Source organism: Verticillium alfalfae, genomic scaffold (assembly GCF_000150825.1).
Source record: "Verticillium alfalfae VaMs.102 supercont1.2 genomic scaffold, whole genome shotgun sequence".
Classification (NCBI taxonomy): Eukaryota; Fungi; Ascomycota; class Sordariomycetes; order Glomerellales; family Plectosphaerellaceae; genus Verticillium; species Verticillium alfalfae.
In genome coordinates, this window is record NW_003315037.1 from 1066683 (window position 1) to 1077668 (window position 10986).

Sequence of the window (10986 nt, forward strand, 5' to 3'; positions counted from 1 at the left end):
AAGATAGGGCAGATGAGGCACTCGCCAGGTAAACAAGAAGAAGACACAGAAGAAGAAGAAGAAGAAGGGCGCGGGGAGATGCGGGCCACGAGATGGGCTCAGTGGTAGGGTGGTGCCTATTTGGTTCTCGACGCCGGGAAGGGACTACCAGCGGTGTCGTCGAGGAGCGGGCAAGTCAACCGACGGTGCTTACCTCACCTAGCAAGCGGCTACGATACCTTCATCAGTTGTACTCCGTTAGTGGTTGGACCCATTCTGTGTGAGGTGCTGCACGCTGGTTACTTTCAGCGCTTGCAACGCGGTCATAAGGGGTAACTGAACGGCCTCAAAGAGGGCACTGCAGTCGACAAAGATAAGACACCCTCCACGATGATATTCGTACACCGCATTATGATCAGTCGGGCCCCGGAGGAGTGCGTTCAATAACTTCATTAATGTCTAGCGGGCTGTCACAGCCAGGCCCAAGGTACTGAGTGCCATGGTTTCACTTCAAGTCTTGTAGGACTGATGACACGGACTTGAGGACGACGTGTGGGGCTATCAACTGATTGATGCCGATAGATGTCTCTGACTGATGGCCACGTAAGGGGCAGTAGAGATCACGCTCATGCTTGGTTTAGCGAGCGATTGACGAGAGCCGTTGTGGCGCAAACCGACTGGACGTGGGATTCGCCTCCAAGGCATGAAACGTTTCAACGTCATGGTAGAGCAGTTCAACCAGAGGCCATGCCCCTCTGTGCTGCCCGCAAGCAAGTCGTGTTCTCAGGTCATGTTTATCCCTGTGCACTATGGGCATTGGAATTCGCTCCAAGCCTTTACATCCAGAAGGCCTCGCCCACAGGCAGGCACTGCTAGGCTGCCGGGTGAAGCCAGGGGTGGTGACCCTCTTGAGATGGATTCGAGAATTTGGCAGCTGTTCCAACAAGCTCACCAGAGATCAAGAAGATCTTGCGGATCGACTGCTGTCGTCGGCTCGAACCCCTGCATGCCGTCTCTCATGGCCTTTTCAAGCAACGAGCCGGCCCGCCCAATGGTACCACCCTCCTTTTTGGCCTGCTCGATCCCCTTGGCGAAAGACGTCTCAAATCTTCGGTTGAAGACGCGCTGTCGCGATTCTCGGTCCTCGTACATCTCGGCTTCTTCGTCCCGTCTGGATCCGAACAGGTTGAGATACGCAAAGGCGTGTGGCGTGCGAGGAACGCGGTAGATGCTGTCCCAGTAGGCATTTGTGTTCCTCTGCGGGGACGCCTCGGCCTTGAGACCGACCTCGACAAGTTTCGTCAAGACATTGAACTGGCGTGTGCGAGACTCGGCATCTTTGGCTTTCAACCCGGCCTTGGGCGCCGCCGTCCAACCCTTGGCGGCAGATACGGACCAGCCCATGAGAGCGCAGAAGCTGTTGATCGTCTTCACCCAGCCGCCAGGGCACGACACGGTCTCCTCCGGGGCGACCGCGAGCAGCCAGTCCAGAACGGAGAGGGAGTCGTTGCTAATGTCGACGGAGAGATGGGTCATGCCGGCCCGAACATACATGACGCACCTGTCGGCGTGATTCCTGATCTCTCCTTCGGGAAGCTCTTGCATCAGCTTCAGCAGCTGAAGGCGTACGGGTCCTGAGGCGTCGGAAATCAGGGGCAACACCTTGGCGAGCACGGTGGCGGTTCCGATGGGGTTGCTGCCGGAAGCAACTTGTGTCGTCAAGTTCGCAAGCGCCTCGCGGCGCGTCTTCTCAGATCGGGACGTCGTTGCGAGCGACAGGCTGTGCTTGAACTGGGCGGCTGTCTCTGGTGCTTCCGTGGAGAGGCTCTGTTGGCCCATGCTGATGGACTTTGACTTGAAACTGGTATCGGTGAAGTTGGCAGGCTTGGCCTTGGCCTTGCCGACCTTCAACTTCGTTTTCTGTTATATCGTCAGTGGAATGGTCGGCGCACGAAGGATGCCCTGCGCTTTTGTCCTGCGGCTTGCCTGTTGAGCTCGTCAAGTCAGTCTCATACCTGGAAGTCCTTCGCCTTCTCCTTCTTCTTCCGCATGCTGGAGCCCATTTTGGCTGGCGTAGATTGATTTGATATATAGAGAGATGAATTTTTAAGACTTTTGGTTTTCAAACGAAATGAAGCTACGGTGAATTGCTGATGCGCTGTTCATCGCCGATCTCCAACAGCTGGTCCTCGGTCCATCACATTGAAAGGATCTTGCATTGAAACTTTTGGCGGTGAGCTGCGGCAGAATATGACCCCAAGGCGGCCCCCACCATTGGGAGCTTGGGCCGGTGTTCTAGGTGTCCCACTACCGCCATACCTCCATCCAGCGTCGCCCGACACATCCATATCGCACCCTGTCCTCCTCTACCGGCCGGTTGCTCCTACTTCAATTCGCCCTGCTGACGCCCAACGGACTTGAAAGAGGACACGAGCTTCTACAATGGTCGACACCCTTACGGCACGCTCCATCCCACCATCCACCCCCTCCTATACGCGGGCTGACCCTTCACAAAACAGACCAACGGCCACGACGCCCTCGACGAGAAACTCACCCGACTCTCCCAGAAGCAAGGCGTCAAGGCGACAGTTGTCCTCGACCGCGCTTCAGGCGCCATACTGCGCACCTCAGGCCAGCTGTCCACGCTGAACGCAGCAGCGGCGGCGCTCGCAGGGTCTGGGCAAGGCAGCGCTGCTGCAGCGCCGGGCGGGGAGGGACAGGCGCTTGACGGCTTCGCGGCGAAAGTCTGGGCCTGGGTGAACGCCTCGGGTAGTTTGGTCGAGGAGCTGGATGCAGAGGTGAGCAGGGCTACTGCATATGTGCCTGACAGAACACTGGAGAGAGAGGAAACTCGTGCTAACAGGAGGACGGCAGGACGAGCTGAAGCTCCTGCGACTAAGGACGAAGAAGCAAGAGTTGGTGATTGTTCCCGACGCGAGATATTTGATGATTGTCGTCCACGATACGCCGCCGGCCTGACGACGCGGATGGCACTGGTCTAGGGACACAAGGAGAGGAATGGAAGTTCGTGCATCGCAATGGCTACCGGCAGGATGCCCTAGGCAAAGGTACGAGCATGGTCACAAATACACAATTACGTTGGCGGGCAGCCTGGGCGTCAGAAGATGGACACCGGCTGGCGGATGCAGGGCTGGCAGCGTAGCGTGACGGACAGGGCACGGCGTCGAGCGAGAGATACCCCATACCAAACTTGCTTTCAAACTCTCCTATTCTGCCGCCTGAAGAACGGCGCGGAAACCCATGTCGAGCGAAGCGAGACCATATAGCGCGCAGCTTTAAGGTCGCATCTTCATGCCGTTGGGCGGTACAATGTGTGGCCACTTCGATTTGCTACATTGTATCGTATCGTACGAACCCAACGGTCGGCGCGGTTGCGCGTCACGAGATGAAGGGTGTGGTGTCGCAGTCTGAATCCTAGCTTGACACTGCCGCTCGTAGGTTTGAGAGTGCTCCGCTGGCGGTGAAGTGCGCCACAGTGCCGTGCCCTCACATGCCGTGTCGTGGTTTTGTGTTTCAGGGGTTGGCGACGTCATGGGTGCTGGTGGGAAATGAGGGAGGGAGTGTGTTAGGTTGATGAAGGGGTCATCTGATACTGGTGGCATCACCCTCCTGCTTCCATTCTTCCAGGCGTCCAGGGCTGAGGATGCTGGTGGTAATGGAGCCGATTTGTCAGGCTCGGGTCAGATTGGCTTGATCCGATCTGAAGGGCGGATGTCTGCCGCTTGGCAAAAGAGGAAGCTGTGACGTCCCCCCGTCCCTTTTGATCGTCGCCTCGCCCGCTGTAGACAGGCAGAAATCCAGTGGTGAGAGGTACCTATGATAGGACGCGGTTGTGCGGGTGCCAGAAGGGCTGAAGAATAAGATGAGTCCAGACAAGCATAGCGACGAGGGGCGGGGCCCTGCAGGAAGAAACGTAGTGTTCATACCGAGCTTTGGCATTGTGTAGACGCACCCACCTGCCTCCCTCATGGGCGTTGGGTAGAGGTGGGTACCTACTATCTGATGCTCAACATGGTGAAAGCCAGATTGACGGAGGTTCGCGGTCCCTGCCCCCTCCAGCGACGTCGCGGAGTCCACAATGTGCTGAAATTAGCATCAGGGCTAGCGAGTTCTAGCGATTTAGGGAGCCAGAGTGGAGGCTCGACAAACACGTCGAGTGCGCTGGAGATTGCAAATGACGAGGATCCGGATCTGAGACGGCTGCGGTGCCCCATGTTCCCACGCTTCCAACACCGTGGCCCCGCGATGCCAAACCAGCGATCCCGAAGCACCTCCCAGGGCCATGATGCGCGATGGACCCGTCCGTCAACGACGATCAGGAGTTGCTGTGTTGCAGACGTCAATTCCCGAACCCGCCAACAATACCGATGCAAATGGCCTAGGCGCCACTGACTAGGTGTGCCGGGGGCGCAGGTGAGGGGGGTTGCAGCGACATGGGTTCGTTGGGTTGTGTTGAAGCTAAGGTTGAGCAAGGCGGAACTGAAAGGATGGACACTTGGTGGTGAGGCACAAAGATCAGGTTTCCAGGTTTCTGCAAGTTTGACTGTGAGCCGCCAACAGGACACAATCAGACAGGCCTGGCTTGCCGATTTGACTTCCCATATGTTTCACGTCCTTGAACCCTTTCTTGCCCCCCCCTCCCCTTCCTTCGCTAAGAGTTTTTCCAAATCTACTCGATATCTTGTTTACATGTTGCCTTTCTCGTCCATTTCTGCATCCTGCTGATCGCTCACCTCTTCGCACCTCGCCCCTCGCACCTCGCACCTCGCACCTCTCGCCTCTCGCCTCTCGCCGGCCAGCGTCGCACCCTACACCACTTACACCAACTGCTAGTCCCCGCACCAGCAACTGTGGCTCACGTACGAGGCAAGCCAAGCGCGAAGCACCCGGCGAGCCACAGATTGGCATGCCGTCCCTCTCGATCCTCCGACGCGGTTCCAGGTCGCAGGCGCAGCGAGGCGGAACGAACGCAGCAAGAGGTGACCTGCCAGTCGACAGTGCCAGCACGGCACCAGCCTCTCCGGACAGCAACAATGATGGCGAGAGCGGTAGCGAGCGTGAGAGACGCGGCACCAAGCGGGAGATCATCCAGGACTTCTTGAACCGAACCAGAGGACGAGCCGGGCCGGGATCCAGCGCTTCGTCCCAGGGCCAGACGCAAGCACGACCAAAAACGGCAGCAGCACAGACGCCGACGCCGACGCCGACGCAGACGCAGACGCAGACTTCGATACAGACTTCGACGACACAGGCACCATCATCCGGCGGCCCAACCAAGGCGTCGGGAAGTGGCGGCCGGCGCGGCCACGGAAGTAAAGGAAATGGCAGTAGCAGTCGAAGTGGGGAGAAACAGAGGAAGGCTCGACCCACCGTAGAGCAACCTGCCGGCCCTGTAAGTTCAGCCCCAGATCCAGATCCAGAACCCGCGCCAGGAGCCAGGAGCCACTTGATGCCCCCACTTCCACGTCAGACGGGCCCCAGTGGAGCCCCGCACTGCCATGCTGGGTAGCACTTCCCCTCCACTACCACCACCACCACCCACTGCCCACTACCACTTCCCACTGCCTATCATCCATCGTCTGTGCCTGCCTACACCCGCACCTGCACCGAAGCTCTAGCCAGGTAGGACAGCAACATGTCTGAGGGCGAGTCGAGGCCGAGTCGAAGGCGAGTCGAGCCACAACACGGCATCGTGCCCGTCTGGTTTCCCCTCACCCCAACCACTACATGGTTCAGCGACCACCACCTTAGCCACGGCGGCACGACGCGGCACCCTCACTTCTGTGCGAGTGAAGAAGTAGTGGAACAGCACCCGGCGCAGACAAAGGATCATCAGACCACCCCTCCGTGCCCGGCTGTTGCCTTCTTGGCACCCATTCCACGCCGTCGATCCCCTGCCACATCTTGCACTTCCCCTCGCGTGACCCTCGACTCCTCCTCAAGTCTGGCTGCCACCATTTCACTCCATCTTCTGCTCAAACAACTACCTCATTTTCCAACCCACAACGCCAGTCGTTCGGTCGTCAACCCATGCCGCACGACGGACAATTGTGTTTGGATCCCCCATTGACTTTCCATCTGCATCGTCTGAACCTTGAAGCGCATTCCAAAAACCATCTAATCCCTAGTTTCAGATCCCGACAGCCCGATCACCACCCAATTCGAACAAACCCCTTCCTTTCCCGCCTCCCCCGGACGCCGAGGACACCAATGGCCCTGGCTCTGGCTCTGGCTCCTCTCCCACCGCAAAACCTGTACTGAGGCTCGGCAAAATCATGGCATGTCTCAGCGAATCTGACGTGGAGAAGCTCTTCTCGGGAGCACCTCAGTTCTTCGCCCGTTCCGAGGGCCACTTTACCGGTGCCCCTCACCCGTCCGTTGCCTTTCCATGGGATGAGACGCTCGAGATTCGAGACCTCTGCGACCGCGTGCAGGTCGAGGATGCCGCCTGGAGCAGCATCACCGCCTGGCCGCACATCACCCGTGATGCCCGCCGCGACTCCCTCGCCCGCCGCGACTCCAATGCCTCGACGTCCAGTGTCAAGAGAAAGCGCGCCCACTTTTACCCGCGATGCCGTGAGCGGCCTAATATGCTCAGCATGCAGGGGCTCGAGAAGGGGACCATGGGCTACCAGGCTGCGCTCGAGATCTCCGTCGCCGATGCCCTGCAGGAGGAGCAGTTTGGATTTGACAGCGTCGGCCACAAGGCCAAAGCCATCATGGAGCAGCGCCAAAGAATGTTGACGTCCAAGGACGGACTGCGTCATCTCGAGGAGTCGGCTATCCTGGACCAGCTCATCAAGAACAGCGACCGGTACATGACGGAACGCATCCACAAGAACATCTCAAGCACCTTGTACAACGAGCTCTTTCTCGGCATCCTGCATCCGCCCACGCGAGTCGTGGATCATCGAGATCCCTATAGCCTCTCCGTCCAGATCCAGGCCCTGCTGAAGGTGCTGGCCACGCCCAACGTGTGGACTGACTTCTCTCACGTCGAGTGGAGGATCCGCTTGGGCCAAATTCTGTGGGGCTCGTATGAGGGGGATGATGTCGAGACGGACGTCGAGATTGAGGATGCCGAGACCAACGACGAGAGGAAGGAGGAGCGCTACTGGCTCCTTTTACAAATTTTGCTTGCCTGCGAGCTCCTGATCCGTCTCGATGCCATCACCGAAGGCGAGGAACTTGGCATCGAATCCATCAAGCCTACCGAAATCCATCGCTTTGAAAAGGATGCAACTCCCTCAGTCAAATGGTCGATGCATTTAGCCCGGGCCTGGCTCGACAACATTCAAGTAGTTGAAACAGAGGTCGACGCTGCTGCTGCTGCAGACAACGAACGGCACCATCTGAGTGGGTGGCTGGCTTCCTTGACGGGCAGAATGACCATGAACCATGGCGGGCACGCGCACGCACATGGGGGCAAGATGACAGTCTATACCATTCAGGGCCGGCATGCTCAGCGTCAGGTTGACGGGCTGACGCACTTCGCAAGGAAGCTGCGGTGGCCGGACGTGGATTCGTATTCATCGCGTATCAAAGAGAATGTGAGCAAGGCCTCGGAAGCGACCGCCATCCACACGCCCGTGGAAGAAACCCCGCTCAGCATTGACACGAAACGATCCTCGTATTTTGGTGGCGGTCGCGCAGAAGCCGACGTGGCTCGCCATCCATCGAGACGACGCAAGATTTCTGCCGCTCTACACCCTTCTGGTTGGCTGTCCAAGTCGTACGTTTCTGGTCTGATGTTGCCTGGCGAAGGCATGTACCACCTGATCATGGCAACGCTACTGGAAAACGATCAGGAAGCCATGGACAAGCTCGGGCCCATGGCCAATCTCTGCGGTGGATTCGTGTACTGCGGCAAGAGTTTCTGGAGCACAGCGTGCGTCGTCGGTCGTGTTCTGGCTGCGGGCAGAGGCTCCGCCGAGTGCATGGGCTGGATCTCGAGCGACATTGTACCTGAAGGCTTGGGTAACGGCTGGCTGAACATTGACGTTGAAGAGATTCCCGAGGACGTCAAGAACACGGGGAAAAAGGCGAGACTCTGGGGCAAGACGTACATTGAGCGACAGTCATCTGTGCTTGGTGACACTGACCCATCGTCCGTTTTGCCTGCCGATTTCATCATTCCCAGCGAAAGCGGCTACAGTGAGCCGCCGCCTGCCATGACCGTCGAGCTCCGATCCCTCAATCTGTACGCGCCTGTGGACTCTGTGAGCACGACGCCCACCGAGTCTGATATGGTGACACCATTTTCTGAGAATGGCGCTCCCCCGAGGCTGCACACATACCCATCATCGATTACCTTCTCGGTCGGCTTGCTGGGAGGTGACACTCAGGAGTATAATTTCGCTCTGTCCAAAGACGTATACTTTGTCACGGCGCACCCATGCGTTCCATCTGCTCGCGTCAAGGTCGTGAGGTCTCCGTCTAGCCCGACTATCCAGCAGATTGATGTCTCGGGAGAGACGTACACAAACAAGGCCTACAGTACCACCCACACTCTTGGTAAGTGCGCCAGCCGCCGCACAGAATGCGAGCAGAGAACTGACCTGGCTAGGCCATCCCCTTCACAAGTACTATACCTACACCCTCATTCATCTGTCGGAACTGCTCACTAGGATCGCGACATCTAGTCTTGAGGAGCTCCTCCTGACGACCGCCTCTGTTCGCCGACCGTCATTAACTCCGGCGACGACAACTGACAGGACTCCTCGTGTCCTTGTCATTGACTGTATCACGGGGGTCATGCAGCCTTCGCATTCGGCATCTGACGCGCCTCTGTCACCCACGTCTCCGGTCATGGAACGTGGACAGGGCAATTTCATGGCCTTGGCAAAAATGCATCTCGAGTCGAGGAGAAGGCAGTTTGGCAGCGATATGGAGATTCTCGTCCGGGCGCTATGTGCGGAGATGGGTTGGAATGCTCTAATATCTCGCCGGCGCCGGGGTTGTCTTGCATGTGCCATTCGAGAAGCCGGAGCATTGGGTTGGAAAGTCATTATTCGGGTTGACTGATTCCCTTTTTTTTCGAGTCCTTTTTTTTTCTTTTTTTTTCTTCGAGGGGAACCAGCGAGTTCTGTACGCATAGCAAAGGTGTACCTTGAGTATGATGTCTACGATGGACGATGAACGATTGTAGGATTCGACTGGAGAGAGGGCAAACCAGGCCGTGTGCGTTCAAGTACGTCTGACTACGTGAGGATATTGAGTATTCATGATCATTTGTTTGTATTCTGTCTTACAACCTTAACCATCATGTACACGTGCTTACCCGATCAATGGAACCTCCGTCACACATGGCCGTGAACAGCGCAAGAGAAGAAGACGAGAAAGAGACAGGCGAGAAAGCGAAAGGCGAGAGCACGCAGCGACGAGCCTCGGGCGACACACAAGCAGGCCTCCCGTCTAGAGGTCGACGGCGAATTGCTTCTCCTCGTCGCCGGGGACGCTCCACTCCCTCCACCCCTCGCGCTCACCGGGCAGCTCGATGGCCTGCCACTCGTCGCGGGTGATGCTGTGCCAGTCGTCGACGGGCAGCCAGCCGATGTAGGCGCGGTCGCCGAAGCCGCCGACCCAGTAGACGGACGTGACGACGAGGCGGGCCCACTCGCTCGCGTGGATGCGGTTGCCGGGAAGCCAGTACTTGGCGTCCGGGTGGGTGCGCACGAAGCAGGCGGCGAGGCGGGCGGCGACGAGGGGGTCGGAGGCTTCGTCGATCTTCTCAAGGTAGCCGATGAGGGAGAGGCGGGGGAGGTTGGCGGCTGAGTAGGGGACCGTGTCGCGGGGGAGGCCGCGGGTGTGCTCGTCGTCGCGGAACTGGCACTTTTCGCCGTCGTCGTACATCGTGCGAGGAAGAGGAGCAGGCAGGGCCCTGGGAGAAGAGGGCCCGCCTGAGCCAGCTGTGGCTGGTGGGACCGTTAGCGTGGCGGTGGCCGTGGCGGTGACGCGCCGCCATCATCATGCGGTTGACGGGCGGGTAGGGGGGCGTCCAGCGCACGGAGACGGAGAGGTTGGAGTCGGCGCGGATGTTCTGGAAGGTCGTGGCGATGTTGATGGCGAGGATGGTGGGGTTGCCTTCGGACTCGCAGTCGGCGACGTAGTCCATCATGCCGATGGGGGGCACCTTCGAGGCCGGCGGGACGTCGCCAGTCTTGAGCCTCGGTCTCGTCGTCGTGGTCACGCGTGGAGGAGGAGGACGAGGAGGGGAAGACGGTGGCGAGATGGCCCAGCTTCGTGAGGGCCAGAATGCGGCGGCCCATGACGGCCGACTCGTGAGCGGTGGGGATACGGTGGTCGGCAGTCTCAACGGTAGGGTTGGCGAAGATGTAGTCTGGGTGAGGCGGAGACATGTCGAGGTCATAGGCGTGGGTGGCTGCCGCAAGGGCACTGATGAGGATGGTGGACTTCATGGCGGAACTCAGAGATGGCCGGGGGAAGGGGGGGGGGTTGTTCAAGGCGGGTGAGAGAGGCTGTAGGCAGACCAGACACGAAAAGAGAGAGACTGAAGTTCTCTGGCGAAGGAGGCTGTAGGTTAAGTAGTAGTTGAGGGGGCAAGGGGTGGGGTTGAGAGGGATCGTATGAGCGATGAACGACTTCGGAGGCGTGAGCCAAGATGCCTGGACTCAGACTAGCAAGAAGAATTCGTCGTCGGCAGAGGCTAGCAGTGGCATGGCAGCCCACAGATGAGTTCAATATCCGCTTTGCATGAGCAGAAAAGTGGTGTGGTGGTAGGGGGAAGAAGCATAAGAGACGAGTCTTGGGGACCGTTGGCGGGGGGGGGCGTCTGACGTTTGGGGTCGAAACCATCGAAACCATGTGAGCAGCTGCCTTCGCCATTTCTTGGCACTCCACTCCGACCCAAGCGGAACCAATGGCCGAGGCGCCAGCCATCAGGAGAAATGATCTTATCAGATGGTTTTCTCGCGCAAACATTGGCGTGTCGTTCCGACGAGGGATCGCCGGGACCCCATAGACAGC

The 10986-nt window shown here is 58.5% G+C and overlaps 5 protein-coding genes across 5 annotated transcripts; 3 read left to right on the forward strand and 2 right to left on the reverse strand.

Annotated features, from left to right (window-relative positions):
- Nucleotides 1–927: 927 nt before the first annotated feature.
- On the reverse strand, nt 928–2042 carry VDBG_01791 (pre-rRNA-processing protein IPI1; the record flags this gene model as incomplete). Its single annotated transcript, XM_003007557.1, has 2 exons — nt 928–1899; nt 1995–2042. The coding sequence occupies 2 exons, from the start codon at nt 2040–2042 to the stop codon at nt 928–930; spliced, it is 1020 nt and encodes a 339-aa protein (XP_003007603.1).
- A 379-nt stretch (nt 2043–2421) lies between these two features.
- On the forward strand, nt 2422–2958 carry VDBG_01792 (conserved hypothetical protein; the record flags this gene model as incomplete). Its single annotated transcript, XM_003007558.1, has 3 exons — nt 2422–2424; nt 2499–2777; nt 2854–2958. The coding sequence occupies 3 exons, from the start codon at nt 2422–2424 to the stop codon at nt 2956–2958; spliced, it is 387 nt and encodes a 128-aa protein (XP_003007604.1).
- Nucleotides 2959–4906: 1948 nt separating this feature from the next.
- On the forward strand, nt 4907–5509 carry VDBG_01793 (predicted protein; the record flags this gene model as incomplete). Its single annotated transcript, XM_003007559.1, has 2 exons — nt 4907–5392; nt 5471–5509. 2 exons carry the CDS (start codon nt 4907–4909, stop codon nt 5507–5509), a joined length of 525 nt encoding a protein of 174 aa, XP_003007605.1.
- A 766-nt stretch (nt 5510–6275) lies between these two features.
- Nucleotides 6276–9024, forward strand: VDBG_01794 (conserved hypothetical protein; the record flags this gene model as incomplete). Its single annotated transcript, XM_003007560.1, has 2 exons — nt 6276–8514; nt 8567–9024. 2 exons carry the CDS (start codon nt 6276–6278, stop codon nt 9022–9024), a joined length of 2697 nt encoding a protein of 898 aa, XP_003007606.1.
- Nucleotides 9025–9414: 390 nt separating this feature from the next.
- On the reverse strand, nt 9415–10418 carry VDBG_01795 (conserved hypothetical protein; the record flags this gene model as incomplete). The annotated part of the gene is made up of 2 exons (XM_003007561.1): nt 9415–9908; nt 10007–10418. The coding sequence occupies 2 exons, from the start codon at nt 10416–10418 to the stop codon at nt 9415–9417; spliced, it is 906 nt and encodes a 301-aa protein (XP_003007607.1).
- Nucleotides 10419–10986: the final 568 nt, after the last annotated feature.